Source organism: Atractosteus spatula, chromosome 9, assembly GCF_055471065.1.
Source record: "Atractosteus spatula isolate fAtrSpa1 chromosome 9, fAtrSpa1.hap1, whole genome shotgun sequence".
In the NCBI taxonomy this organism is placed as follows: Eukaryota; Metazoa; Chordata; class Actinopteri; order Semionotiformes; family Lepisosteidae; genus Atractosteus; species Atractosteus spatula.
This window is the reverse complement of record NC_142714.1, coordinates 53,584,997-53,610,207: the sequence shown is the minus strand read 5'-3', so window position 1 is coordinate 53,610,207 and position 25,211 is coordinate 53,584,997. Positions and strand designations below refer to the sequence as shown.

General features: G+C 45.1%; 4 protein-coding genes across 5 annotated transcripts in view; all 4 read right to left on the bottom strand.

Annotated features, from left to right (window-relative positions):
* enox2 (ecto-NOX disulfide-thiol exchanger 2) overlaps positions 1–4,529 on the bottom strand; it is a 182,721-nt gene extending 178,192 nt beyond the window's left edge. For both annotated transcript variants that reach the window (XM_088925256.1, XM_088925257.1), the window contains exon 1: positions 4,438–4,529. The gene's annotated coding sequence lies outside the window, so the exon portion shown is untranslated. The remainder of the gene's footprint in view (positions 1–4,437) is intronic.
* Positions 4,530–7,426: 2,897 nt separating this feature from the next.
* selenot2 (selenoprotein T, 2) lies at positions 7,427–14,117 on the bottom strand. Its single transcript, XM_088925255.1, has 6 exons — positions 13,748–14,117; positions 12,362–12,472; positions 11,477–11,603; positions 10,726–10,813; positions 9,830–9,987; positions 7,427–9,216 (listed from the first exon to the last, which is right to left on the bottom strand). Exons 1-5 carry the CDS (start codon positions 13,963–13,965, stop codon positions 9,866–9,868), a joined length of 666 nt encoding a protein of 221 aa, XP_088781381.1. The 5' UTR covers positions 13,966–14,117; the 3' UTR covers positions 7,427–9,216; positions 9,830–9,865.
* Positions 14,118–16,360: 2,243 nt separating this feature from the next.
* rab33a (RAB33A, member RAS oncogene family) lies at positions 16,361–20,995 on the bottom strand. The gene is made up of 2 exons (XM_088925823.1): positions 20,194–20,995; positions 16,361–18,943 (listed from the first exon to the last, which is right to left on the bottom strand). The coding sequence occupies exons 1-2, from the start codon at positions 20,455–20,457 to the stop codon at positions 18,497–18,499; spliced, it is 711 nt and encodes a 236-aa protein (XP_088781949.1). The 5' UTR covers positions 20,458–20,995; the 3' UTR covers positions 16,361–18,496.
* A 1,008-nt stretch (positions 20,996–22,003) lies between these two features.
* mars2 (methionyl-tRNA synthetase 2, mitochondrial) lies at positions 22,004–24,926 on the bottom strand. The gene is made up of 3 exons (XM_088925254.1): positions 24,192–24,926; positions 23,708–24,042; positions 22,004–23,286 (listed from the first exon to the last, which is right to left on the bottom strand). Exons 1-3 carry the CDS (start codon positions 24,514–24,516, stop codon positions 22,048–22,050), a joined length of 1,899 nt encoding a protein of 632 aa, XP_088781380.1. The 5' UTR covers positions 24,517–24,926; the 3' UTR covers positions 22,004–22,047.
* Positions 24,927–25,211: the final 285 nt, after the last annotated feature.

The window sequence follows — 25,211 nt, the reverse complement described above, 5'->3', positions numbered from 1 at the left end:
CCTTTTCTTTTGGAATCCTAAAATAGTTGATGTAGAGCTATAACATAGTAAACCAAGTTAACATGAGCATTAATGTGCCATGGGAATGACCATATCGTTCTCATTTTAAAGGTGCCACGACACAGAACAGTGACAAGTTCAGGACGTCACAAGTCCCCCAAATACTTCAATCACTGCGTCTCCAATAGACCCTACCATAAATGTAGGAGCTGACTCAGGTCCTCCATGTGTGATGAGTTTCTGAAAGACAGAACACTCTTCAGTAATAAGAGGAATATGAACATTAATTAAGCCTAGACCCACCTTTTATGAAACAATATTCTTGTGCAGAAGCAGTGGTCTGGGTTTGCCCCAACAGTGCTTATGCACTGATTGTCTAGAAATTGAGAGAATCCTGATAAAAAAATTAAATTTGTTCGGATAACTAAGAATGGAAACTGTTCGCTGAGAAGTAATAACATGATCTTCATTGAGCAGTTACATTTTTGCTAAACGTATCTCATCCTTGCTAGGCAGTGCACAATGAAACTGAAATGAAACAGATTTTGAAGACTTTAATCCTAAAACTAGTTCAGGGGTTTCCAGATGGCTGCTGTCTGAATTATTACAGATATAGTGTAGAAACATACAGACGACCAAATCACCCTATTTTAGCCAATGGTTCACAACAAAGTCCATGGGGTATCCAGAAAAATACAGAAGCTTTTCACCCACAAGCTCAGCAATGTGTTAAAACAACGCTTTCACTCCACGATCATTGGAAAAAAATAATAGGTTTGTTTTTGTGTAATTAAATGGTCATTAATACAGGTGTCTTTCTGACTAGTGTCTTCATAGTTAAACAGACTATGAAGTTAGCAAAGCTGCTGCGATGAACACTGTATTTAACTAGGCCAAGAGTTCATTTCACAGAGGTTTGTTTGCTTTGAATTATGTTACTGAGAGCCTGCAATGTTTCATTTTCTTGTGATGTTCCTATAGAACAATTGAATGCATTTGTCAATTAAGTCATTACACCACCGCCATCCTTAAACACTCAAATTATCTCTTACGTGAGCCAAACCTGTTTCAGGAAAACAATAATCATACTGTATATGCAATAATGCACACAAGGAGGAGCACTTTGACAAAGAAAAGCACAGATATATGTAATCAGTCCATACAAATATATCCAACATGACACTTTTGTCAGCTGTACAAACCATTATTTCCTGCTGATTTCATCAATAAAAGTGTAACAGTAACTACTATAATGCCGTTACCAGACTCTAAACTATAAGACAAAAATAGCTTCTGAATATATGAAAATGCAGCATTATCATTTGATGCTTCTTTGCCTTTTTAAAAAGCAACACTAGGTCTGTATACAAAATGCAAAAAAAAAACAAAAGAAAACTTGAAGATTAAATGTCTTCAACAAATATGTAAATAAATGTGACAAAAGGGGTTTTAATAATGAAAACATTTCAGATGCATGCTATTATTATAAATAAAAGTGCACGTTCACAGTGATTTGAACAATGCATTAGGACTCCATTTTCATCATTTACAGAAAAGTATTTGCATTGGGCAAAACATTAATAACAATATGAAGAATTAAATTATTCATAGTCTAGGTCTGCTTCCCTGAAAAACACTCTGCATAAAGCAATTAAAACACAGCACCTGTCAGGAGTAGCTGTAATAGCACACCTGACTTAGATGTACCAGGGAGACAGCTTTTCACTTTCAATTTTTATTTTAGCAAAACTCATGAAGAAATCAACAACATTCAGTCACTTCTGTTTCTTTTGGACATTAAACACTGCAACCTCTACGCCACTCCTGACACAGGTCCTGGGATCTTCTGGCTGCCAGTGAGGTGCCAGCCAGTCTCAAAATGGCAAGTCCACAAGGCAGCCAAAAATGTCTGGAAGCATTTCACCTCCGGTTCAGCAACTGTCAAATCAACACTTTCACTCAGTAATCAGTTTTGCTCTTATTAAAAGAACCGCTTTGACACATCCTTCCCTGCAAAAAAAATCTAAAAACACGGTAATGACATTTTGCTGTAGGCTTTGTTAGTTCAACAGCACTGGGCTGTCAAAAAGAACCATTTTCTCATCCCCTCTTTTCTTATTGTAATAAAAGCCTTAATTTACATTGTATGTCCTTGACTGCCTTGTTTCCATGAAATAAAATTTGATGAAACAGGATTCTGCTCAACCTGAAGCTCTCACACCGTTAGAGGATGCACATTTAACACAGGTAGTAACTTGCAATTTAGATCTTTGTCAAGCTACAAAAATAATCCACACTTTGACTGCCTTGTGTGGGTCAGATTCGCATGTACTCTGAAATTCATTAAAGTATTTTACTCTAACACCGTCACTGAATGTAACCTTCTTCATCATGAAAAAGATCTGGTGAACAGCGAATCAATAATGCAATAAAGCCATTCCCAAAGACCTTGGGCATTTCTTCAAAACCAGCTGCTTGCAATACACAGATTTGGATTTTATTACTAAGGATAAGTCCTTTGACACAATAACTGAATACCTGCATCTGAACCATGGGATGTTCAGGAAACCCAATAAACTTTTAGCAAAAAAGCTATACATGAGTCACAGGTACAGTTGTATGTATTTGAATGTCACTGTATGCATGGTATTGGAATGAAGTTCTGCTTTAGTGTGCAAACATTACACAAACATGAAGGGAAACAGGCATTTACAGCCCAGTGAGTCATCAGACATACTAAGCTCATTGCAATCACATCAAACAGTCAATGATAGGATTTGTGCGTTGGAGTTGTTACAATAGACATTTGGCAAAAACACAAAAGACGATTAGAAAGTTCTTGTTAGCATGTACACAATGTCTTACATTGTCTTGAAGTGACATTAAACAAAGACATTTTGAGAATAATATCAGTAACGAGAGCTTCAGTACTTAAACAATATCAAAGAAAACAGTAGCACAATGGATACGAGCATCAAAATAAACTTACCACACAAATGGAAAAAAACTTTTTTATGAAGAACAGAATTTTTTTAGAACAGATTGACTCACATTTTATTGAACAGACCTGACAGGTAAATTCATTATGATGATTAACATTTGTCGTCAATAGGGTTGATTAACAGGGGTTCTGCTGTGAGAGTCACAGGCTGGTGGCGTGTGTTGTCACCACTGGAAACAATTAGACTAAGGTTCTGCACATCGGTGCCAAACTCGCTCACATCCATCAGCATGATCTACACAACCTTGATCATCAGTAAAGAGAGCTCTGCAAAACTGGGGTGTTTTATTCAACATACTGAAGGTGCTGTTCCCTTGATAAGCAGGGTGTATTGGTTACTTCTTGTGTTTTCCTTCTTTCTTGAATCTCACCAGGCTTGACATTCAACAGATTGAATCACCTCCACACCTGTACAGAATCAACTCTCATTAAATGGGTGTTTTAATGCTTACTCAACAGTCAAGGTCACTGGAGTGTATCTCGATAAATTAAAACGACGCCAAACCCCCTTAATCAATATCGAAAATCCGTCTATATTATTTTCCAGAAGATATTCATGCATAAACGGAGTGATAACTTTTTGATTGCTAACCATATGTGCTGCAACTCGCAGTCGACAAAGGCGTCCACTAAGCAAATGGACAAACTGCTGACCAATAACAGAACAGCGAGATTTTCGGGAAACGCTGCAAGATATTCATGGTGCGAAATAAAGCAGCATGCATACGCCGTATTCGACAGAGGTCACTTTGTGTTTGCGAATTCCTCCCAGGAGGAAAACTCCCTTTAAAGCAAACCTAGAGTAGACAGGACGAGGAAAACTTAATGCGCTCATGCCTGCGGTTAAAGGACCCACGCTCTCTTTTTCTCCTCGGCAGTTGTGCTTCAGACGAACCACATTATAAATTAGCGGACAACTAAAGACTACGCAACAGCTCAGAGCCGGTTTCAGTCTCAGCCATGCCAGGAGCACTGCGAATAATCCGATGTCAGATTTCTAAGACTAGCGCAGAAAATAAAAAGAACAGCCGCTGCCTGGCAGTAAACAGACTACATCCAGCATTTCAAAGTAAGGGACAAACTTTGGTGGTTGAGAAGGGTAATGAAGACGCAGGAAAACGGGTGAATTTTGCTTGTCACTGAGGATCATCTACAGCACTTCATTCGCCCGGATATGAAGTGGGTTCGCAAACAGCTAACAACACGCCTGGGCCAGCCAGTAGTATACCAGCGCCTTCAGACAAGAGGAACATGAGCTTGGAGAAAGCAGACCAAAACAACTGAAACTTTCAGCAGCTGTGAGTGCCTCTGGACTGGGCAGTTTCCGCCGCAAGGAAACGCCGTTGCATTGCACACATTAATCAGCATAACAGGAAGCAAAGGTTCATATTAGCCGAATGCACTACCCATGTATGAACGAAATGTTGAACACTTACGTGTTAAAACTGCTTCATTCAAGAATCGGACGTTTAGTCCGCTGTCCCTTGTCAACCTCGCATTTCCTCCTGGTTACCAAGCAAGCGGACAACAACAAGCAGAGCAACCTGCCGAGCAAGAGGGACGCGGAACTCTGCGCTGAACCCTGGGAAACAGGAGGACCTACTTCCCTTCCTCCTGTCATGGGTGGCCGACAGAGCCACCTAACGGCGAAGAGAAGCAGACCGTGGCGTGCCATATCTATCGTTTGAAGTCGACTTAGTAACGTACTGTATGTGCAGACTATAAAATACAGTATATAACATCACTAAGCTCCATATTTGGTAGATACACTATCCTCTGGATAACTGTAGCTAAAGCTCTGAAATAATAATGGCAAATAAATCCAAAGCGTGTGACCAGGCATATTGGAAGGTCTGTATTTATTAATATTTAGCAATTATGTATAGGTCCCTGAATGTCGGGAGGGACTGATGAAAAAGCAAAACTTTGAAATACACATACGAGACCGTCTAAACTGAAGGAGAATTCCGGCAGAGATGACAAAACTGCCACCGGATAACTGCAAAGAAAGACACGAATATATCTGTCAGCTTGCTCAGTAACCTATGACCAAAACTACGAAAACTTGTCAACCCCACCATGTCCGGAGAGCTGTTCATTTTAATGTGGGCTCTCCCTCTCCTTTAAGTACTCAATGTGCCCCCCCCAGAAAAAAGTCTTGACAAGGAAGATCCCCCCCACCTCCACGTCGGTGTGAAAACTTCCTCCTGTATGCTTGTCAGAGCATTGTTTTCTTCCTGCTTTTAACTCCATGATAATGAATTAACCTTGGAGTATGCAAATAATATAACCCCCATATCCTCCCCCCCACAGAACAAGAAAAGCTGACAGAACCAATTTTTTTGCAAATTGATCCTGCACTCATGGGCGCACAACGTGCAGTCTCAGTTTTCCGTCTCCATTACAGTGTAGTCAGAGAAGCCTCTAGAAGAATCTCTCATTCCCAAGATGGTGACAGACATTACTTTCTTTATGATTTTCACTTGAGCCAAAAGGTTTAACTGCCAAATGTGTCATTGAAACTTTATATTGAATTACACTGATTGATTTAGGTTTGGGAGGATGTAATGCTATAAGTCATTTTCATTTGTCATCACAAACCTTTATCCTTCACACATACCTGTATGAGAAACCAGAGGGAGAGAAAAAAAGGACGAAGCAGAACCGGCTGTAAGGAAATCTTGAAAGACTACACTCAGAAAAAGAAAGCTAAACGGTTAAAGAAACAGATCGGATTCTATCGAAGTAACAGCACGAAGTGCCAAACCCAGACCTCTTACAATGCAGCGGCATGGTGCCGAGTCTTCAGCTCCGCAGGCGTCAGTGCTCCCGCACGGGTTTGTGATAACCTCACCTGCTGAGAAGCCGGCTTCAGATCGTGCTACTGAGTCCACCATGTCCTGGACTGCATCAAGCTTTCCTCCCTCTGCTCACTGCAGGACCCTCCAGCATGTACTGCGTTTCTAATCATCACTGAGACTGTCAGTGGAAAAACTTCAGTCGGTTCCCTCCTTTTTTAAAAGTTTTTAAATCATTTTTGAAGGTGCTCTTGGACATCTATCACATCTCTGATGATGTCATCTGCTGCTATTTCCAACCCGTCGTTGAGGGACAAGCCGTGTCACACGAGCTAATGAGGTGTCAGAACACCTCAGGTGCACAGGAAGGCTGGAAACCAGGACAAGAAGGAGGTTAGAGATAGCGAATGACTTCCCGCTGATCCGTGAATGAGATTTCACTTGGCACATGTAACAATCCTTCACAGTGGCGAGGACAGGTCTCGCTTTACCAGAAGGCTTTACCAATGGGAAAACTAATTCCACTCCTAAAGGAAAGGACTGCTAACACTAATTAAAAGCGATTTCTTAAAAAAAAAATCAAAAGAATGATCAAACTTTAAAGAAACTTTAAAAAAAGAATCAGACAAGAGGGACAGACGTTCCAAGAAGGTTATTTCAATAGTACAGATTATTTGCTTTGCATGCTAATCCATGCATCCTAATTCAAATGATCTTTTTTCTTCTTATTCAGCGTGGCAGCTCACCACTTCCACTCTAGTCAAGTTCCACAACACAGCCAGAGACTCAGCCCCAGCCCCAGTGTAACTTCCTTTTGCACAATCCAAGACGGGGATCAAGACTAAACATAACCCTGATGTGGGGTTATGGTTCATCTTGAAAGTTAAGGACAACGTACTGGGACAGAGGTTATTCAAGTTGATGGAGTGTCTCCATTCTAAAAATGTATCTCTGATCCTCCAGGGGAAAGCACTCATGAAGTAGCCATTAATGTACAGTATTCTTAGTACCTTATATTCAATAATATTTACAGTTACATATAGCTTTCAAACCTAATTATGGTAGCAATTATTTTGAACATACCTCATCAAACGAAAGTGTTCCATTTTCATTGCAAATTCATATTTATTCCCCTTTCACCTTTTTGTAGCTTTACCGTATTAGATGGAAAGTAGAGAAACACTGACGTTGGAGAAACAAACAGGACAACTGGACAGCCGATCATTTCAATCCCCCGGAGCACTGCAGCCTCCCGCTTCACGGCCGAAACAGGCCTCTGAGGTTCAAGTGCATCAGGAAGAAGTGTTTCAGTGGGCGAGATTCTTATTGAAGGTCATTTTAATTACAGTCAGCTCTTAATAAAGTTTACAATAACGAATTCATAAAAACGCTTAAAATACAACAAAATTGCAATTCTTTAGGACTTGCAAGGACTTGTTTCGTACACAGGCATGGATGAAATCACCTGATTAGCAGTACAAACTTTCCTTCCCCAAATGGAAGCCTACCATTAAATACTGGCTTTTGAAAGCCTTAAATCCAGACCAAGCCAGCACTTACAACCCTTCAAAATGAGAAAAGAACGTTCCCCTCTCCCTCCCATTAAAACACAAGCATGAGAAGATGGTTGACCAGTTGAAAGTTTTTATTGTTAATATTGACAGACAACTAAGAGACCAAGGCAGGAACAATGAAAAACCTAAGCTACCCAATAAGAGAAAGCACATGTCCAGAACCTAACTTTCGGCTTAAAGTGAAAGCCAAGCCTTTTATCAAAGCTGGACTTTGAAGAGAGGCTCAAATGAAACGGAACCCATGTAAAATCTGGATCATAGTTTCTCCGATGTTACTCTCCAAGTAAATGTGAATCAAATCCTTCAGCCCTTTACTGCTGCAAGAAAAGGGGAGACAGCACAAATGAGCTTCTGGGAAAACAGACTAATCCAAGTCAACATTGTCTGTTCTCTTGGCAGTGCTTTTTCAAAAGGAAACCGACAGGATTTAGTTAATGAGAAATTAATGTCTGTCAAATCACATCTAATATAGTGGGAGAAGGAACAGGAGAGTAGACATGGAAAAAACAAAAACCCAGGCCACATTGTTATTTTTTAAAGCCATGAGGAAACAGTGTACTTTATCATGGATTTAAATTTTATTACACTATAAAAACCACTTAAGTAGCTGAAACATAAATTTAAAACATTCTTGTACCAAGCAAAGCTAAATTGTTTTCTAACCCCTATCATCTTTCCTATTTATTTTAATTTATGTTTTATTTAGCTCTTAACCCATAATAGCAGGACCTTCTGTTTTCTTTACAATCTGCAGATCGCTGAAACAAGACGCAGATTACTCTCGGGCCTCTTCAGCTGCTACAGCTGGGACTAAAGAACTGCACTTCCTCTGAGGCAGGTGGGCCAGTGGGAAAGAGACAACAAAGTTTACAACATGTACACCTTCAAGTACTCTGTTTACACATGATTTAGTAAACAAATGTGAGACTAATGTAAGACTTATCCCACCTGCTGCAGGCAAGTGACACAAAGATCTGAATGCAATAATAACATAAGAAAAGACCTGGGCCTGGGAGGACCACGTTCTTCCACTGGGCAGGTTCTCAGATTCACATTTTAAACATGCGTTGACTGAAATCCATACACTCGAGAACAGCATCACAGAAAGATCAGCAGTTTGCATCTTCTATTGTGATAAATTTATGATGTGAGGTATTAATCAAGGAGATGAGGCACAGTTTGCTAGCTGGATGATTATTATCACACAACACTTATAACCCCTGAACTAAAACAAAGCCTCTCCGGCTTTTTAACCCAAGAAATAGAAGTGCCTCTGGTTTAAATATACATTATATACACCTGAACAATTAACAAGAAATTGACAATACGTAACACATCTATCCCATTCAAGCCATTTTTTAAATTCTGCCAGATGGAGGTTTTAAAACGGTTCTAACAGCCAACTGGGCTTCTTCCGCAGGTCCAACACCGGAGAACAAGAACAGCTTTGGTGAAAATGTGAGAAGCGCCAATTGACCGGCTTGTGCCGTTTGAGGAGGCAACGTCAATCTCGCCTGCCCTGACACTTCACACTGCTGACATGCACTCGGGAGGAGAAGAGGCTCCATGTTTACCTCACCTGCGTCACAGAAAAAGAAGAATGACACAACTCTTACAGGTTCGTTATGTAAATAAGTGTGATCGGAATGGGGAATCCCTCCCGGAATCGCCGTCTTTATGGATTGCTTTGGGCCATGTTCCCCTGTGTGCCCGCAGGACGGAGCGCTTCCTAGAGCCGCGGAAATGTGTGGAGCAGCAGGGACGTCCAGCCTGCACTCACAGCGAGCTGCTTTCCGTGCGGGCCTTCATTAAACCACAGCACAGTCCCGCTGCCCTGGGAAACCTGCAGGCAGAGCACACGGCCTTCAGCGGAGGATCCTGCCAGCCAGAGCCACACACACTCACAATGGGAAGCCATGCTCCGGATCTGGAATCACTGAACTGCCATGTTTTACCACGAGTTACTAACCCACCGCGCCACGACGCCGTTTCCACAGAATTCAGCTCCCACACACAGAGGCAAACATGCCACATGATGTACGAATTCACAGCTGACTTTGTCAACAAAAAGGCTTCTATGCAGAGAGCCTTAAAAGGTCTTAAGAAATTCTGAAATACAAACTTCATGATAAAAATGGGAAAAAAAAAAGATTTAATGTGACCAAGGATACAAGCTATAATACTACGGACACACAAAATGAGCTCTGACTACTATGAGGGTATGGGAGATTAATGATTTCTTGTATCAATCATAAGACGACCCAAATCTCTGCAAAAACAATATTTTCTCTATTATCATAAAATTATTCTAGACACGGGGCTGCCAATCAGATCGTATTAGTGGTGGGTAGGGACTAATCAGTCTCCTTTTATGGGCTTTCAAATACCCAACTATCATCTGTAGAGGAAAATCAGCTGCTGAAGCTATGATGAGAAGTCTGTGCTTAATTACTTACTGCTCCGTAATTACTCCGTCTGCTTGAAATTCAGTGCTATGGAGTTGGAAAGGAGATCTTGTCTACTTGATTCATCTTCAGGTGATTATCAAGAATCTGAAACAGCTCTTGGATGTTCGGCACGTGTCCTGACTGCAGCTTTGACCAGACTGGGACATCTTCAGAAAGCACAAGGATAAAAAAAAAGGTTGGGAAAAATTAAAAATGACAACTTAATAATTACCAAGTGCATATCCTACAGTGAAATTGGACAATGAAAACGCTATCACAGTACAGTAACTTTGACCTGGTAGTCAAATATTTATCTTGTGTTTGGAACACTGCATTATAATAAAGAGTAGTCATGGAGACGAGACTGAACTGAACTGGGCAGCAGTTCAATGTAAGCGCCTGCTCCACCCCTAATCAGTAGAAGGAGATCTGAGTTTCTCTCTGGTCCAAGGGCACCCTGCTGAAAACATAGCTATGAGAAGTAACTTGCTGTGCAGCAGAATTTTCAGGTAAGGATACTTTAAGGAAAGCCAGTTAAGCTGACTGGTGAACTGGAACATTCAATTAGCAATGCACAATATGGAAAAAGTCACAGTCTCTCGAGGTTTTCTGGGAATTTAGCAGTTAAAAAAATGCACCAGTGCATTGAAACAAAAAATACCCTCATTCAAAAATATTACACTGCTTTTTGCTTCTAGAGAAAATAAATCGGTAAACAAAGTAGACGATTTCACAAAATTGTCTGTCTACTGATTCTGGAGATCAAATGCAGGTCAAACTTTTCATTTGTACCTGATCATTAATGGCTGACAGACAGGACAGGCAGTGAACATCTGAACACCAGAGTGGCAACTGAGTGTTGCAGTCCTGCTACAGTCAAAGAATACATAACAAAAGCCACTCACCATTGAGAGTGATTTCAAAAGCACCCGTAGATAAGAAATGGGTCTCCAACATGTTACTGAAGAAAAACGTCATGAGGCATGAAAATATCTGGAGAAAAAAAAATAAAAGGTCCCATTTTTCCTCATCCTGCTTAATTCCAAGGAAAAGCTGCTGGTATAAGATGTGTCCAGAAATGAGAAGCTCTGCCTGCTAGCAGACACTGTACACTTCAAACCAATTCCAGATTTCACCCCTCTGACAATCTGTGCTAACGAGAGCAGGCCTGACGTGAGGAGAGCACTGGAGTGGGGAGAGGGGTCTGTTTGCTCATTAATGAGCTTCATGTCAGATCTGATTAGCAGAGCCAGGCTACACCCACACTCAGACGCCTGGCTGCTAACAGCATACAGGAGTGTCCAGAGAATAATTATAAATTGGAACAGAAATTCTGGAAATCCGTCTGATACCAATTTCAAGTCTTAGGAAATTCTTGGCATTTAATTTAGCGACTATCGTGTAACTTTCATTTTTTTAATTAGTTCCCTAACTACATAATTATAAACAGAATGGTGGAGCACATCCCAGACTACATACTGCATTTGTAATTAGTTTACTTTGTCTACATAAAATGATTGATACTGTGCATCTGAAACAATCATCAGAGCCACAGAATAGCAGAATACAAAACACGAGGAAGGATGTAGTCGAAAATCTTGACATAAAGTTCTGACTTTATATTTCCGTATTCAAGGAAAGTCCCTAATCTTTTACCTTATTCTCTTGGCTCCATGTCCATATTCTTGGAGTGTCCATTCCGAGCACAGGGAAGGGATTGTATCCGCTCACAATCAGTGCAATTGCAATAAGTTTGAAGTAAGAAATGAAAGAAGCAATGTATCTAGGAAATAAAATTAAAATGATACAGCATAACAACACTGACAATGATTTAACTTTACTCAGAAGTATTACAGAAGGCATAAACCATTTTACAAACAGAATCGCATGCGGCTCAATCACTAAAGGTGCCCTTTCAGAGTGCAGATTGGGCTCCAGAAACCAGATCTCACTGCTCCTAATCTGGGCTTTGTCATTAGTGTTCTGTGGAGGTGGGAGAGAGGGTCACGTTGCAGGGAGGACACCTGAAAATGCTGTCGTTTTTCCAAAGAAGAGCCAGAAAAGGCGTTCTCATTCACTCAGTAAGGCATTTATTCATATTGTGCAATAGGGAAAAACAGCAACCACCAGTCTGTGCAGCAAGTGCGAGCTGATTTTCCAAAGTAAAATAGGAAAAGGTCCCTTATTTTATACACTTATTTTATTTTACAACACTTCAACTTGTTTACTTCATTATGGCTGGTTAGTAATACAAAGAAAGGCAAGACAGTAATTTTCCAGTCCTTATAGGTCTTAGCCTTGAAGGACAGAGGAGACAGCTATGTGTAGTTTTGTATCTGCCTTCTGTGCTGGGGCAGAGATAAACATATTCTTAGAACATCCTGTGCCCTTGACTAGCTGGGTACAATCACACTTTGTTCATAGAATCCAGCTGCTTTTACAACACAGCTTTTCTTCAGTAACTTTCCATTACAACACCGACACTGGTTAAAATAAATACAAGCATGGAAAGTATTTCATTAATACGGACACTATTCTTACCTGTAAATGGGCTTGGCGGGGTAGTTCTCACCCTCGATTCGGATGTCGGGGTACAGCTGGCTGATTGACCGGGAGTACTCCTCGAACACCCTACTGTACCCTCAGGATATGCTGCAGAGCAAGAGACACAATTGGACACGTCAGTCTCAAGCATTCTGCTGCACCAGGAAGCTCAGCAGATGGCTACAGAAACCTCTTTCACTCTGCACTGCTTTTGTACAAAACCTCTACAGAACTTCACACCAAGAGCATTACTAAAAAACAGAAAATCTCATCAAACCTGAAGTCTTCCTGAAGCAAACCTTATTTGCCAAATCGGCTTTCTGCTGCACATTCACACTCCATATGGATACCGTGTGCCTGAATCTGAGGTAGCCCTGCATAAACTACCGAAGTACAGACGGTACATAACCGCCACAGGCTAAACTGCAGAAAACAAAGAAACAAGCATGGACAAAAACACTACAAACACTGAAGAAAGAAATGTTGGACACAGAGGCACATGCAGCAAAGTATACCAAAAATGGCTGATTTGAAAAACGTTCATTACAACGGCAGGACCTGGCCCTGCTGGCCCCTCACTAACGCGCTTCACGAACAGGAGCAGACGAGGGCGAGCACGGGGGGATAAAAGGGATTTACACTCATTAGCCCTGGTGTAGACGCCATACTGAAATCCCCCCGGCTTCGCAAACATCATTTTTCTAGTCCCGTTACTGTTTCAGGGAGCCATCTGCATCTCCTCTGAAATATTCAGAGCTGGTTCCAAACAAAGTGGGAATTTCCGCTCCTTCCCCCGCTACATGCTAACGTCTTGATTTCAAACTCAGCTCTCAGCCCATCTGTGATCAATAAACAAGCCAGAAATGACCCTCCATCTGGATGAGGCACCAAAGCAGACTTTGTTTTGGTATTTTTGAAGGCCTTACTCTGCTTTAGTATTATGTGAAATGCACAGGTTGTCGCTGCTGGGCTGAAGTGTCGGGCTCTGAGATTTATTTAGAAAAACCCCGTGAAAGTGAAAGCAACAAGAATCTGCTGACCAGGCTACCGACAGAGCGCCAGGCTGACGCAGTGGGAGTCAGCGAACAGGGTGTCATCACCCAGTACTGCTTAACAACCACGGACGTCCTACAGTAATCAATAATCGTCATCCCTGCACTGGTGCTGTCCGGGGAGCGAGCGAGCCTGGACTGCAGCAATCGGGGCAGAATATTTCCCGTCCCGAGTCAGTGTTTAAATGACACCAAATTAAAAAAAAAATCTTACTAAAATCGTAACTTTTTTCTATCCAATCATGTCTTTTAAAAATGACTCGACGTTTCCAGAAACAAGTCAATTAAACAACAGTATCGAATCAAGGACGTGTTTTTGCCCTCTCCCTACCAGAACTGGAACTTCAGGACCGGCCCGGTGTACATCTTCTGCTTGGCCGGCTTCTGATAGTCCCCGTCCCGCAGGCCGCCGGGCCCCACGCCCAGGCTGTCCGCGGCCTGGCGCTGCTGCTGCTGAGCCCAGCTCTTCCCCAGGTAGATATCCCGCACCGTCACCACCGTGAACAGCAGCAGGGCCATCAAGATACCCGCCTGGCTGTACTCCGCCATCCTCCCCCAGATCCGGGGGTAACCAAACCCCGATTGAAAATATGCGACTCACGACTCTCCAGCCACCGAACCCGGGTCACTCTCTCCCCAGATTCAGCCGGAAACCACCTGCGTCTCGTCAAACGTCTTACACTGATCACACGCTCCACCCAGCGGCGGGAGGTCGGAAGGGCACTTCATTTAGTTGCTAACATTTTGCCTCACGTCTCGGTAAATAAGAAGGCAAAGAGTTCGAGATAAGGAGAGACTGGGACACAGTTAAGGGCAGCACTGGGATTAGCTGTTGCATCGATACTTGTGATCATCTTACACTAGCCCATCTTGTTAAACTGGGCTGCTGTAATTTGACTGTCTCGCATAGAAAAGGGGGGTATTCGCTCAGAACCACAGGAATACTAGGATTTAATGTTAAGTATATAATAATACAGCAAACAGAAACGTTATTGCTTAGGTTCCCAAAAGCTTAAGTGGTGCTTTTGTGTCCTAACTGGGTATTTCAGATAAATTACATTTATAGTAAGATCTTAATTACCACAGGCAATTTGCTTTTGGGAGTGGACGTTTTATTGCAGTAATGGAAGAGCGAGGCCGGCCGTCTGTGATGTATTTTTTCAAACAGTGAGTTACGCTGCAGGAGCAAATAAAGCCCAATTTTGCCTTCAATTGTTTCCCCGTCGGCGTCTTTGGTTCTGGTCTTGGGGACTCGAACAGCAGACCCAGAGGCGCTTCAGCCAGAGACAGCTCTCATCTTCAGAGCAGACAAACGGTTTCATTAGCAGGGCGAAAGGCGCAGGGGAGCAGGGAGATGTCAAACCAGAGGGTAACAGCACCCAGCCCATCCAGCCCACGGAGGCCAGGTCCTGAACAGGCTGTGGCCCTGAGCGCCTGCACACTCCAGCGCTGTGTCTCATGGACTGAGGAACAGGACGAGGAAAGAAACAGTTTTCCCTGACGAGTTTCTTCAAGCCTCGTCAAGCTCAGCCCTTGTGCTACTGTTTGGGTTCCATCACTCTGCCTCAAGGTCTTGTGTATTTGCTGTAAAGGCTGTTAAAGGTGACGCCAACTCAGACACCCTTCAGCACCTCCGCACTGCGATAGGGGATACTGTATGTTTAGGCATGTGCATGTCTGAGCCTCTTTCTTTACACAGCACTTACCTAGATAACCCAAAGAACCATAGGAGAGGAGCACATGAACAAACTTAAATTTGCTTATTTGTAGTTCCATAGTCTGTAAATTCTCAATAAAGAATGAATCAATTCTTTAAAAACCTTATTCTATACAGAATGGGTTGTTTATGCTCCTTTTAATTTGACAGCGTGGTAGGTACTGTGGAAACTGATTTATGACAAAACAACAGCAGGCCAATTTGAAGCTGACTTAACCCGTCAACTAGTAAGAAAGAAGGAATGAAAATTCAGGTTTTCATTTTCATTGATTACTGTTTCCAGTTTTGCCACGGATTCAGGAGGCACAGTGTCCAGTCTTTGTGCCTTGGCCAAGCGTGTCTCATACCTGTGGCCAGGTGGGGATATCACCTAGCCCCACTCATAACTCATTTCCCATTATTAGTGCTGCAGTGGTCTCCGGAAAGCTCCAAGTAGCAAAGGCAGTTGGCACTAACCCTACAATCGCCACTTGTTTCTTCTCTCATGGGTTGTCCACGGTGAGTAACGGAACTGTAGCTGATGAATTAGTTTCCTTCTCTGCCCTTTATTGATGTTCACTGAGTGTAGCTTATTAGCTGTAAGCAGAAGATGATCTAAATGCTGCCAAACCGCAAGCACCAAACACTCCAGACATGACGTATCACACCCTCTGGGTAAAGCTGTGCTGGTCCTGAGGTCACTGTGTAATCATGACATCATGGAGGTGCAACTTTGGCAGTGAGGTCATTGTGCTAGCTCATCAGTCTATGCCGAAGAGCTGAAACACAAAGAACCAACTCAAATTCTTAGCCTTTCTCATATGCTAAAAATGTCTCATTTCCTATCTGACATTTTGTTTTACTGTTACACATCAGAATATTTTGGCTACTTGATCAATCAGGACTCTTTCCAATGATTCTTGTTTCCATGGTGATAAGGCTTCTGATGTTGGGCAGAAAGGGGGACAGTTTTTGATGGTGACTTCTTTGAAAAATAATTTTCTGCAAGAAGCTAGACCAACAATCCTGAGATTATATTGTTGATACTATAAAAAACGAAACAGACAAATACAAAGATAGGCAAATGAAACAGTTATTCTATTTCAAGGAAAATATAAACTAGGGAATCACACAATGACATACAGGGCTAAAATGACACACAGCTAACTGAAGTGACCAGAACAGCTCATCTGAATTGCTTGAGAAATGAGAAAGCTGAAGAAAGAAAAACAAAACAGAATTAGTCCACAGTGCTTTTTCATTTATTTTTCTTCCAACTAAAATGAACACATTTGTCCTGTTTATGTTCTCTTTGGAGAGACAGGACCTCTGGTGCTATCTTCAAGACCTTACAAAAAGATGCAGGTCTTCTTTGGGGGAGAGGAGAGGTTTGGATTGATCCAGGGATGCAGCAGAACTCCGGGAAGAGCACAAGACAGATTTTATCCAAGAGAGAGGGCTGTGAACGTGAAAGATAAACCTGTCCATCCACCTGCAGCCACTGGGAGTAAATATCTGAGCTTCCGATCAAGTAATGTCTTTCATCAGCCTGGGAGTCATCACACTCTTACGAGATTACATTGTTAAGGCCTATTAGCAGATACTGAATAAATAACAACAGTGATCTAATTCTGAAACAGAAGAGGGAAGACATTTATTATGAATTACGTCCATAACATTAATTCCCATTATGATTTGATAAAAGAAAAGAGTAAAAGTTTTTAACATGTTCTACTGCACTCAGTACTCTTTACTGTACTAGAGATGCCCTCAGAAGAGACACTTCTGTCCAGATCTATTGTTGATGTCAAATTTGCTGTGCAGTTTTTTCAAGCTAATTTCTTTTAAAACAAAAGTTCAAATGTCTTAGCTGCATTTTTTTAACACAATTAGAAAAGTGAGAAAATAAACATCATATTGCTCCCCAAAAGACAGAGTCCAGCACTTTCAGTCAAACAGGAGTCCCAGGGGCACATTTATAGTCTCTTCAGTCTTCAGGTCAATTTGAACCTCTCTTTACACAAACAGTTGTGGGAGCATGGAACAAACTGTCCAGCCATTGTTGAAGCTGATACTCTATAGCTACGTTCAAGAAGTGGCTGGATTACAGCCTCTAATCAGTTATCAACTAGCAGCCCAATGTGCTTGATGTGCCCAATGGCCTCCTCTCATGTGAAACCTGATTTTAGCCAGATTGCAATGGGAAGATAATTAGTCTGCTTTTGAGAAACATCAGTCTAAAAACCATGACACAATCAAAGAAAGTTGCATGTCTGCTTGCTGTGTATTTTTGTCACCCTTAAATGATAAAACCTGTCATGCTGCACACGACAGCAATATGATTAAGGCACCAGCAGTACTACTTGTCTGACCTAGTGCTGTAACATGAGAGGCATTCGGGACAATAAATGGCCTTAATGACAACATCTTAAAAATGTCATTATTGCTCATCTTACTGCAAAATTTCTGCTGCATTTGAATAAAGGCACCCTGATCCTGACCAACACCCATCTCCGGTCAAGTCAGTCTTGCTCAGACCATAGCCCCATTCACACACTGACTATATGTTAGTTTTGTGGTCAATGGAGGTAAATTATTCAGATTAAACATAAAAAAATATTTACCTAAAAGGAACATGGTAGGACTGAGAAGGTTATTTACCCAATTTGTTTGTCTTGTTATAAACCCTCTTGTTCAGTGACAGCTGACCTGCTCTCTCAAGGAGACAGAATCCTTTCCGAGCGTAGGAGGGTGTCGATGCCGTCCTTGACACACATCGCTCCAGACAGAAATAAGAAACACACCAGGTTACTGTAAGGAGAACTGTAACTTTTTGTGTGCATGTCCCTGTACATAACTAGATTGGAAATGAACTTTTTTACAAAAGAGTCATTGTATGGAGAAAACTGGACATCTTTTTGAGTTTGCTGGGTTATTATTCAGTACTTCTAGTAATAATATGAAAAACCTATCCGTGAGTGAAATACGTCCATCTGTAATTTAAGAAATCTTATTCTATATTAGCAAGGGATTTTATATGAGAGTGGGAATTACTTTGAGCAGCACAAACCAGTACTTTTTTATGCTGAGGGACACTGTCCTTCTCAGTTCTTGACAAAGGGCGGCAAACCTTTGGCATCTCTGCGATCGGAAGGCCATAAGAGACCTAAAAAACAGGCAGTGGGATGATATGCACTGATTTGCAAAGGAAGGGAAGAATTCAAAAGAGAAATCCAAGAAGAAGGGTTAATCTTGCACAAACGTTTTTCAGAAAAACAAAATGCAGGCACATTCTTTCCCTTAGACCAGTCCCTTACATGACTATATCTCTGCATGTCTGAAATTCTTGCAGCTGCGTCCAGGGGGACAGAGGGCACGGCTCCCTCAGCAGGGACACGAGTTCTTGGCGCTGGGCTCGTGACACAGCTGCAGCCTGCCCTGCTCCCTCTCCACATCCCTGTACAGCAGGGACTTCTGGGCCTTCAGGCGGCAGGCCAGGCACATGAAGATGGACTCCACGTTCTGCGTCTCCTTGGGGTCCTTGGCAGAGGTCTCGAACAGCAGCATGTTGTGGGCGTCGGCGAACTTCAGCGCCGTGTTGGAGGGCACCTGGATCTGGCCCACCAGGTCGCACTTGTTGCCCACCAGGACGCGGGGCACGGAGGGCGACACGTGGTGTCCGTTGCACTCCTGGATCCAGGTCTTGAGGTTCTCAAAGGAGGCCATCTTGGTGACGTCGTACACGAAGACGACGGCGTGCACGTTGCGGTAGTAGTGCTCCACCATGCTCTTCCTGAAACGCTCCTGACCTGCCGTGTCCCAGACCTGCACCTGCCAACGGGAGAAGAGGAACAGCGCAGGGTTACCCAGGGCCCGAGGCAGCAGGCCCAGAGCTTAGATAGTGCTTAGCTGGACACTCCACTCAAAGCGCTTTACAGGTCATGGGGATCCCCTCCACCCCCACCAGTGGTTTAGTTTAGTACTCTCCCCACACAGCAACTCTCAGTGGGGCAGAGCAGAGTGATGAAGCCAGTTCAGAGATGGGATTATTAAATGAGGAAGAGATAAGGAACTAAATCACACAGACACACAGGCTGAGATGTAGAACAGACACTGTTCCAGTTGTCAAGTGTCAGGGCCTTCGACTCCAGAAGGACTAGAATGGAGAAACCTCTAGTCAAAGAAGCAATTGTTTTCACATGGGAGCTTCTGGAAGTATGGGTTCGTTTGAGTCACATGGGGAAAAATCTTTTAGGAAAGAGCACATCCAGGCTCTTTGGGTCCAGGAGAAGGTTTGCTTTATTCTCAGGCTCTTCCCAGAGCTTGATTCTCTTCACAGCCTCAGAGAACAAAGCAACGACCTTCTCAATGAGCATCAGCGCTCCTGAGCTCCACACAGAACTTAATCTGAGCCCCACTCGCTTCCACAGAGCTCGGGCGATGTACTGTATACACAAATAAAGTGTTTTCAGTATTTCTCAATAGAACTCATTTTCAAAGTGTGTGTTGTTGGGCTTTTTTTCCCGAGTTCTCAGAGTGGGGAGTCATAATCCAGACATCCCAGGTCACAGCTGAACTCAGTCGGAGTACAGCTGCTCAGGTGGGGTCGCACCTCTGCTCTCCACTGGCACGGGTGCGACACGGTGTACCAGGGCCACGGGCAGGGCGCTTGGAGATGCTGTCCTTTGCTTAAGGTGATACGTGTAACAGTTTAACGGCAAACACAAACCACTCAAGCCAGCCTGTATCAAAATATTCCATGGAAGAATATTAAAGTATTAAATATTTGTGAAGCCGTTGCTGCATATGAGCAGATGAACAGGCCTATCAAAGCACCCACGAAATGGAGAAAATGCATGAAATCGATTCTCGCCTCTCTTTGGAAGACGTTAATACTACAAAGACTCCATGAAAACCGACTGCATCATCATTATTATGTTCTGAACGTACCCGCTACACTGCGGCTGACCATGTCTAATCCACCTCGAGCTAACTGGGGGGGAAAATCACAAAGAAAAACAACAAAGCGACGTTATTCTAACCTCCCTGCCTTTCTTTCATCTCGCCTCTGTATTACATACCTTGATTTTTTCACCTTCGATCTCCACCGCCTTCTCCCTGAAATCCACGCCGATAGTGGCCTCTGTTTTGTCCGGGAAGCTCCCTCCGGTGAAGCGGAAGGTCAGGCAGGTCTTCCCCACATTCGAGTCCCCTATCACGATAATCTTAAATATCCGGGTCTGGACACTGCGCTCCATGGACGCGTTCAGCTCCGCGGAGGACGAAAGGCTCCGTTGTTTGGACTGACTCGGTCCTCCTCCATTTGCTAGCGATTCGTTTGCCATAACGGTGAGCGAGAATATGGACAGCAGGGTATTACTCTGTTGTGCTGTTTAACAGGGGGAGGGGGGCTCTATCCACTCCCCTTAATAACACCACACCATGCAAAAAAAAAATCCACAGAGATGCTAATGACACGACAACAACATCCCGTCCTGCCCGTAGTGTGAAGGAGAGAAATGTCCTCTGCTGTGTTTAATGGTGGCTCGGTAATAAAGATGCTTCTCTTGCTGCTACCTCCTCGTAATGAATTCGACCAATAAAACCGCAATGGCAGCTCCACGTTACATCCTCGGAGAGAGACCGGGCGTGTGTGCGTGTGCTCTGCCTGTTTCGCGAAGTGTGTGGGACGCCGTGGCCGAGGGCTGCACACGCAGGGCGCCGCGCTGCCAGACCGGTGCACCTGGCCGGGGCGCCCCGGGGCTCCTCCCCGCGAGCCCAGGTGCGCTCCGTGACAAGCAGAGCTGCGGCACCGGTCCGCCGCGCCCGGCGCTACAGTGCTACAGCAGTACAGGCGTAAAGCGGAAAGACGGCTTGTTGGTAGAAGCGTCCTCTTCTTCAGCGCCGGCCAACAAACGAGGCGAAGTCAGACTGTTAAATCAGAAGTCTGCCATAAGAAGCGTACATTTCTTTTATTGTAAAGTAATAATACAAATTTTAGTCTGAATCAAAAACCCGGTGAACGTGTGCAAGGGGTCCCAGAAACTTAAGAACGTGAATGAAGACCTTTACAGAAATCCGATGCCTCACCTGCCCCTCTTGAGCACGAGCAGTGCATTTCATCCCAGAAGCAAGCAGGGAACCACGGCAAACCGGACCGAACAGACCCCGAAAGCCGACCTGCTGTGCCGAATCCTGCGCGTACTGAACTCGGGTAGGTGCGGCCCCGGGCTTTGCAATTCGGCTCTCTGTCCAGAGGAAACCCCAGCTGACATCTCTGGGGTCATTACTGAAGCCTGCAGCACTCTCAGCATTCACAACTAAGTCACTCTGTACGCTTTACCTGCAATCTGGCGAGAGAATATAGCTGGAAGGAATCGGAAATATGCAGCCGCATGTCCTACATGCATCTAAAAGTATGTTTGATCAACTGCATCATTAAAGCATATTTTTGTTGTATTAAAACTCAAATTGAGAGTACCAAACAGAAGTAAGTGCTGTGGGTAGTTTTGTCTATCTGCTGACTGTGGGATTCAGGGCATGAAATTATGGGAAATTATTTTTTCTGTTTAATAGTTTATTAATTTCACATACGTCTTTCAAAGAGTAACTATAGTGTTATGGCTGCCAGTTGTACTCTAGAAACCTCAGGCTGGCGTAACCAGAAACGAAGAAGATCAGTAATTAAACACCAGGATGGCAAAGATGAGTACAAAGGAGCACACCAGTTTTTTCAGTTTTGGAAATGACTTCCATTGTTGTTACCTCACCTGGCCACTGGGTGTCACTGTGATCCGCGAAGCAGACTCCAGAGCCCCGCGGATCGATGGAGTCAATTCTCGGGTTTAGAACAAGAACACCCAAGAAATTACAAAAAGGACACGACCTTCATTTTCTTTTCAAACTGGAATAAGAATTTGTGTTTATTGCCGATTTCAGGGCATTGGAGGGCTGACACCACTGTCCTGTGTACTGGGACGCGCCTCCGGCAGCACCGTGTCCCCGTCTGTCTCCAGCCTCACTCGCCGGCCCCTGGGCCGCTCCAGCCTGGGGAAGAGCACGCCGGGGTCGGGGCCCAGCGGCCGGCCCTCGAAGGGGCAGTGCTCCCCGCGCAGGCGGGCAAGCACGCTCAGGCCCGCCCAGGTCCGCTCCTCCGCTCTCACTGCCAGCCGGGACAGGATGGTGCCGGCGATCCCGGGCACCGCCGGCTGCAGCAGGGTGCCGTAGAGCCGCAGGCACTCCAGGGAGACGTGCAGGACGGTGTCCAGCCAGCGGCGCTCCCGGGGGTCCGCGGGGTCCAGCTTCCAGGGGGCGTGCCTCTGGAAGAAGGCGTGGGTGAGCCGCACGCAGCCGGCGATGGCCTCCAGCGCCTTGTACGCCTGCAGGCTCTCGAGGTGGCCCTCCACCGCGGCTGGCAGGCCCGCCACGCGCGCCAGCAGCGCGTAGTCCTCCGGGCCGGCCCGGCTCCCGCCCGCGCCCCCCGCGGGCGCCCCGGGGAAGCACTGGCCGCAGAAGCTGGGGTACACCTGGCGCGGGTTGAGGGCGGGGGCTGTGCAGCGGCTCAGGAGCCCCCCGAGAGAGTCCGCCAGCTCAGCGTTGAGCAGCTTCACCGCCTTGTCGTCGTAGTAGTCGCAGTCGGAGTCCGGGACGCCCTGTCTGAGCAGGAAGTACCTCATCCCATCTGCGGTGAAGTCCCGGCACCTCTCCAGGGGGTCCACCACATTGCCCAGGCTCTTCGACATCTTCTGCCCCCCCGCTGTCCAGTGCGAGTGCACGTAGAGGGCCTGGGGCAGGGGCAGGCCGGCAGCCAAGAGGAAGGCCGGCCAGTAAATGGCGTGAAACTTGAGGATGTCCTTGCCCACCACGTGATGGGCAGCGGCCCACCACTCAGCGTAGGAGTGAGGGTACCCGGCTACCGTCAGGTAGTTGACCAGGGCGTCCAGCCACACGTATATGGTCTGGCTGGGGTCTCCGGGCACGGGGATCCCCCACTGCAGCCGGTCTCTCTGCCGCGAAACGGACAGGTCGGGCAGCTCCTCCTGCAGCCAGCGGAGAGCCGCGCGGTGGAACCTCTCGGGCCGCACGGCCTGCGGGCTCTCGGCCAGCCACGCCCGCAGCGGGGCCCGGAACGCCGACAGGCGGAACAGGTAGTTCTCCTCCTTCACCCAGTCCACCTAGCAAGGACAGGGAGCAACACGGGAGAGCGTGAGAAACCAGGAGAGCCACATGGCTGAGCCTCCGTCTCTGAAGACAAGCAGGCTCTGGGAGCAGAGTCCTAGACACTGTTTACGAGAACTGGACAAGAATTCCACTAGCCAGTGGCTATTTCTACACACACAGGTAGCTGCAAGTCTTCCTCTCCCATGTGTGCAGTTTGCTTCTCTTATTTATAACCTAATCCTAACTTTTATCAGTTATTCAATGGCTTAAAAATGGTCACTAGAAATGAATATACAAATCTTTAAAAACAGCTGTTTCATGGTAATTGAACTAAACTTATCTCTAATCCCAGAAGGCACTGTGAAAACCTAAGGCACGCTTCTAAAAGTCAGCGTGAAATGACAGTGCCACCTCTGGCGGAGGGAGCGCACGCACCTTGTGACCGCTCTCCAGGGATATCTTGATTGGCCTCCCCATTGAGTCCACGCTGTCCCCCACCTGTGAGGGGGTCAGGAAGCTCTCATCCTGAGTGGAATACCAGCCTTCGTAGCTCCCTTTGTAGATGAAGCCCTTGTCCCGCAAGACGTTCCAGAAATGCTCCACAGCGCTGCGGTGTCTGCGGTCCGTGGTCCTGATGTAGTCCGTGTATGCAATGTCGCACCGCTGGAACAGGGCTTTAAATTTCTCGGATACTTCATCGCAAAACGTCTGGGGGTCTTTCCCGGCAGCTAGCGCCGCCTGCTGGATTTTTAATCCATGCTCATCCGTCCCTGAAAGCGCACACACAAATGAAGTGCATTAAAGTCCAGAAAGTTTCGCTTTGAGTTTTTTTTTTACAAGCCTGAGAAATTCGGCCTCAGGACAATTTAAGTGAATTCCCATCGCCTCCAGTGACGCCAGGGCCACCTGTGTGACTTACCCGTGGAAAACCTCGACCGGCATCCCCGCATCAGCTTGTACCTGTGCAGGCAGTCCGCGATGACGGCGGAGTATAGGTGCCCGATGTGCGGGGCGGCGTTCACGTAGAAGATGGGAGTGGTGATGTAGTGGGGCTCGCCGGCCAGTGAGGTGTCCTGGCACAGGCTGCGCCGTGCAGCCCCCACCCAGCACCCCGCCGGAGAGCGGCGCTGCCAGCACGGCCGGGAGGAAGGCGAGAACCCCCAGCCCGCTACCTCCACGCAGCGGAAGGGTCTCATTGTGAGGGCGCCTCCGAAATACACCATTCTTTTCATCAGCGCAGCCATTGAAGGTCCCTGGATGTATTATTGAGAAGATAAGGTTTCTGTGTAACGATATCTAGTCATCTCGCTCTGTTACTTTTCCGTTCAGTTGCATCACATGTTCAATGATTCACACGATCTGTGAATGCCAGATTGTACTCAAATAACAGGAAAAATTTAAACTGATGTATTATTTATGCTTTAGGATAATCGACCTACTGCAAGTACTTCACAGGGTGGAAATTATCTGCAGTACTTTAGCAAACAGTAACTACATAGAGCATATAAAGCGTACTCCCGCGAACGCTTATTCAGCTATTTGTTGCCATAAATTAATTAAAATGACTGCAATGCAAATCATTCACTCCTCACTCCCCACCAAAACTTGTAAGCCTTTTTATTCCATGTGACATTGAACTGCTACTTCCGGGGTCGTAAGACGGAAAAAAGTTAACTGGAATGTGTCCAATTGGAACGAAAAGCAGTGGCGTCCAGCCCGCCCTCTTTCTTAAGCAAGCCAATCAAAAGAGGGGTGTTGTCGAAAAATAGAAGGACGTCTGAAGTAAGCAATAAAAAATTGAGGTGGTGACGCTTGACCTTTACTTTATAGGATTAGGAGGGTCTTCCGCTCTGAAGCTAAATAATAGCCAATCATCTTTGAGGAAGGACAGCTTCGGTGGATTGATGGGAAAAGCGGCCTCTCAGACGCTGGTTAGCTG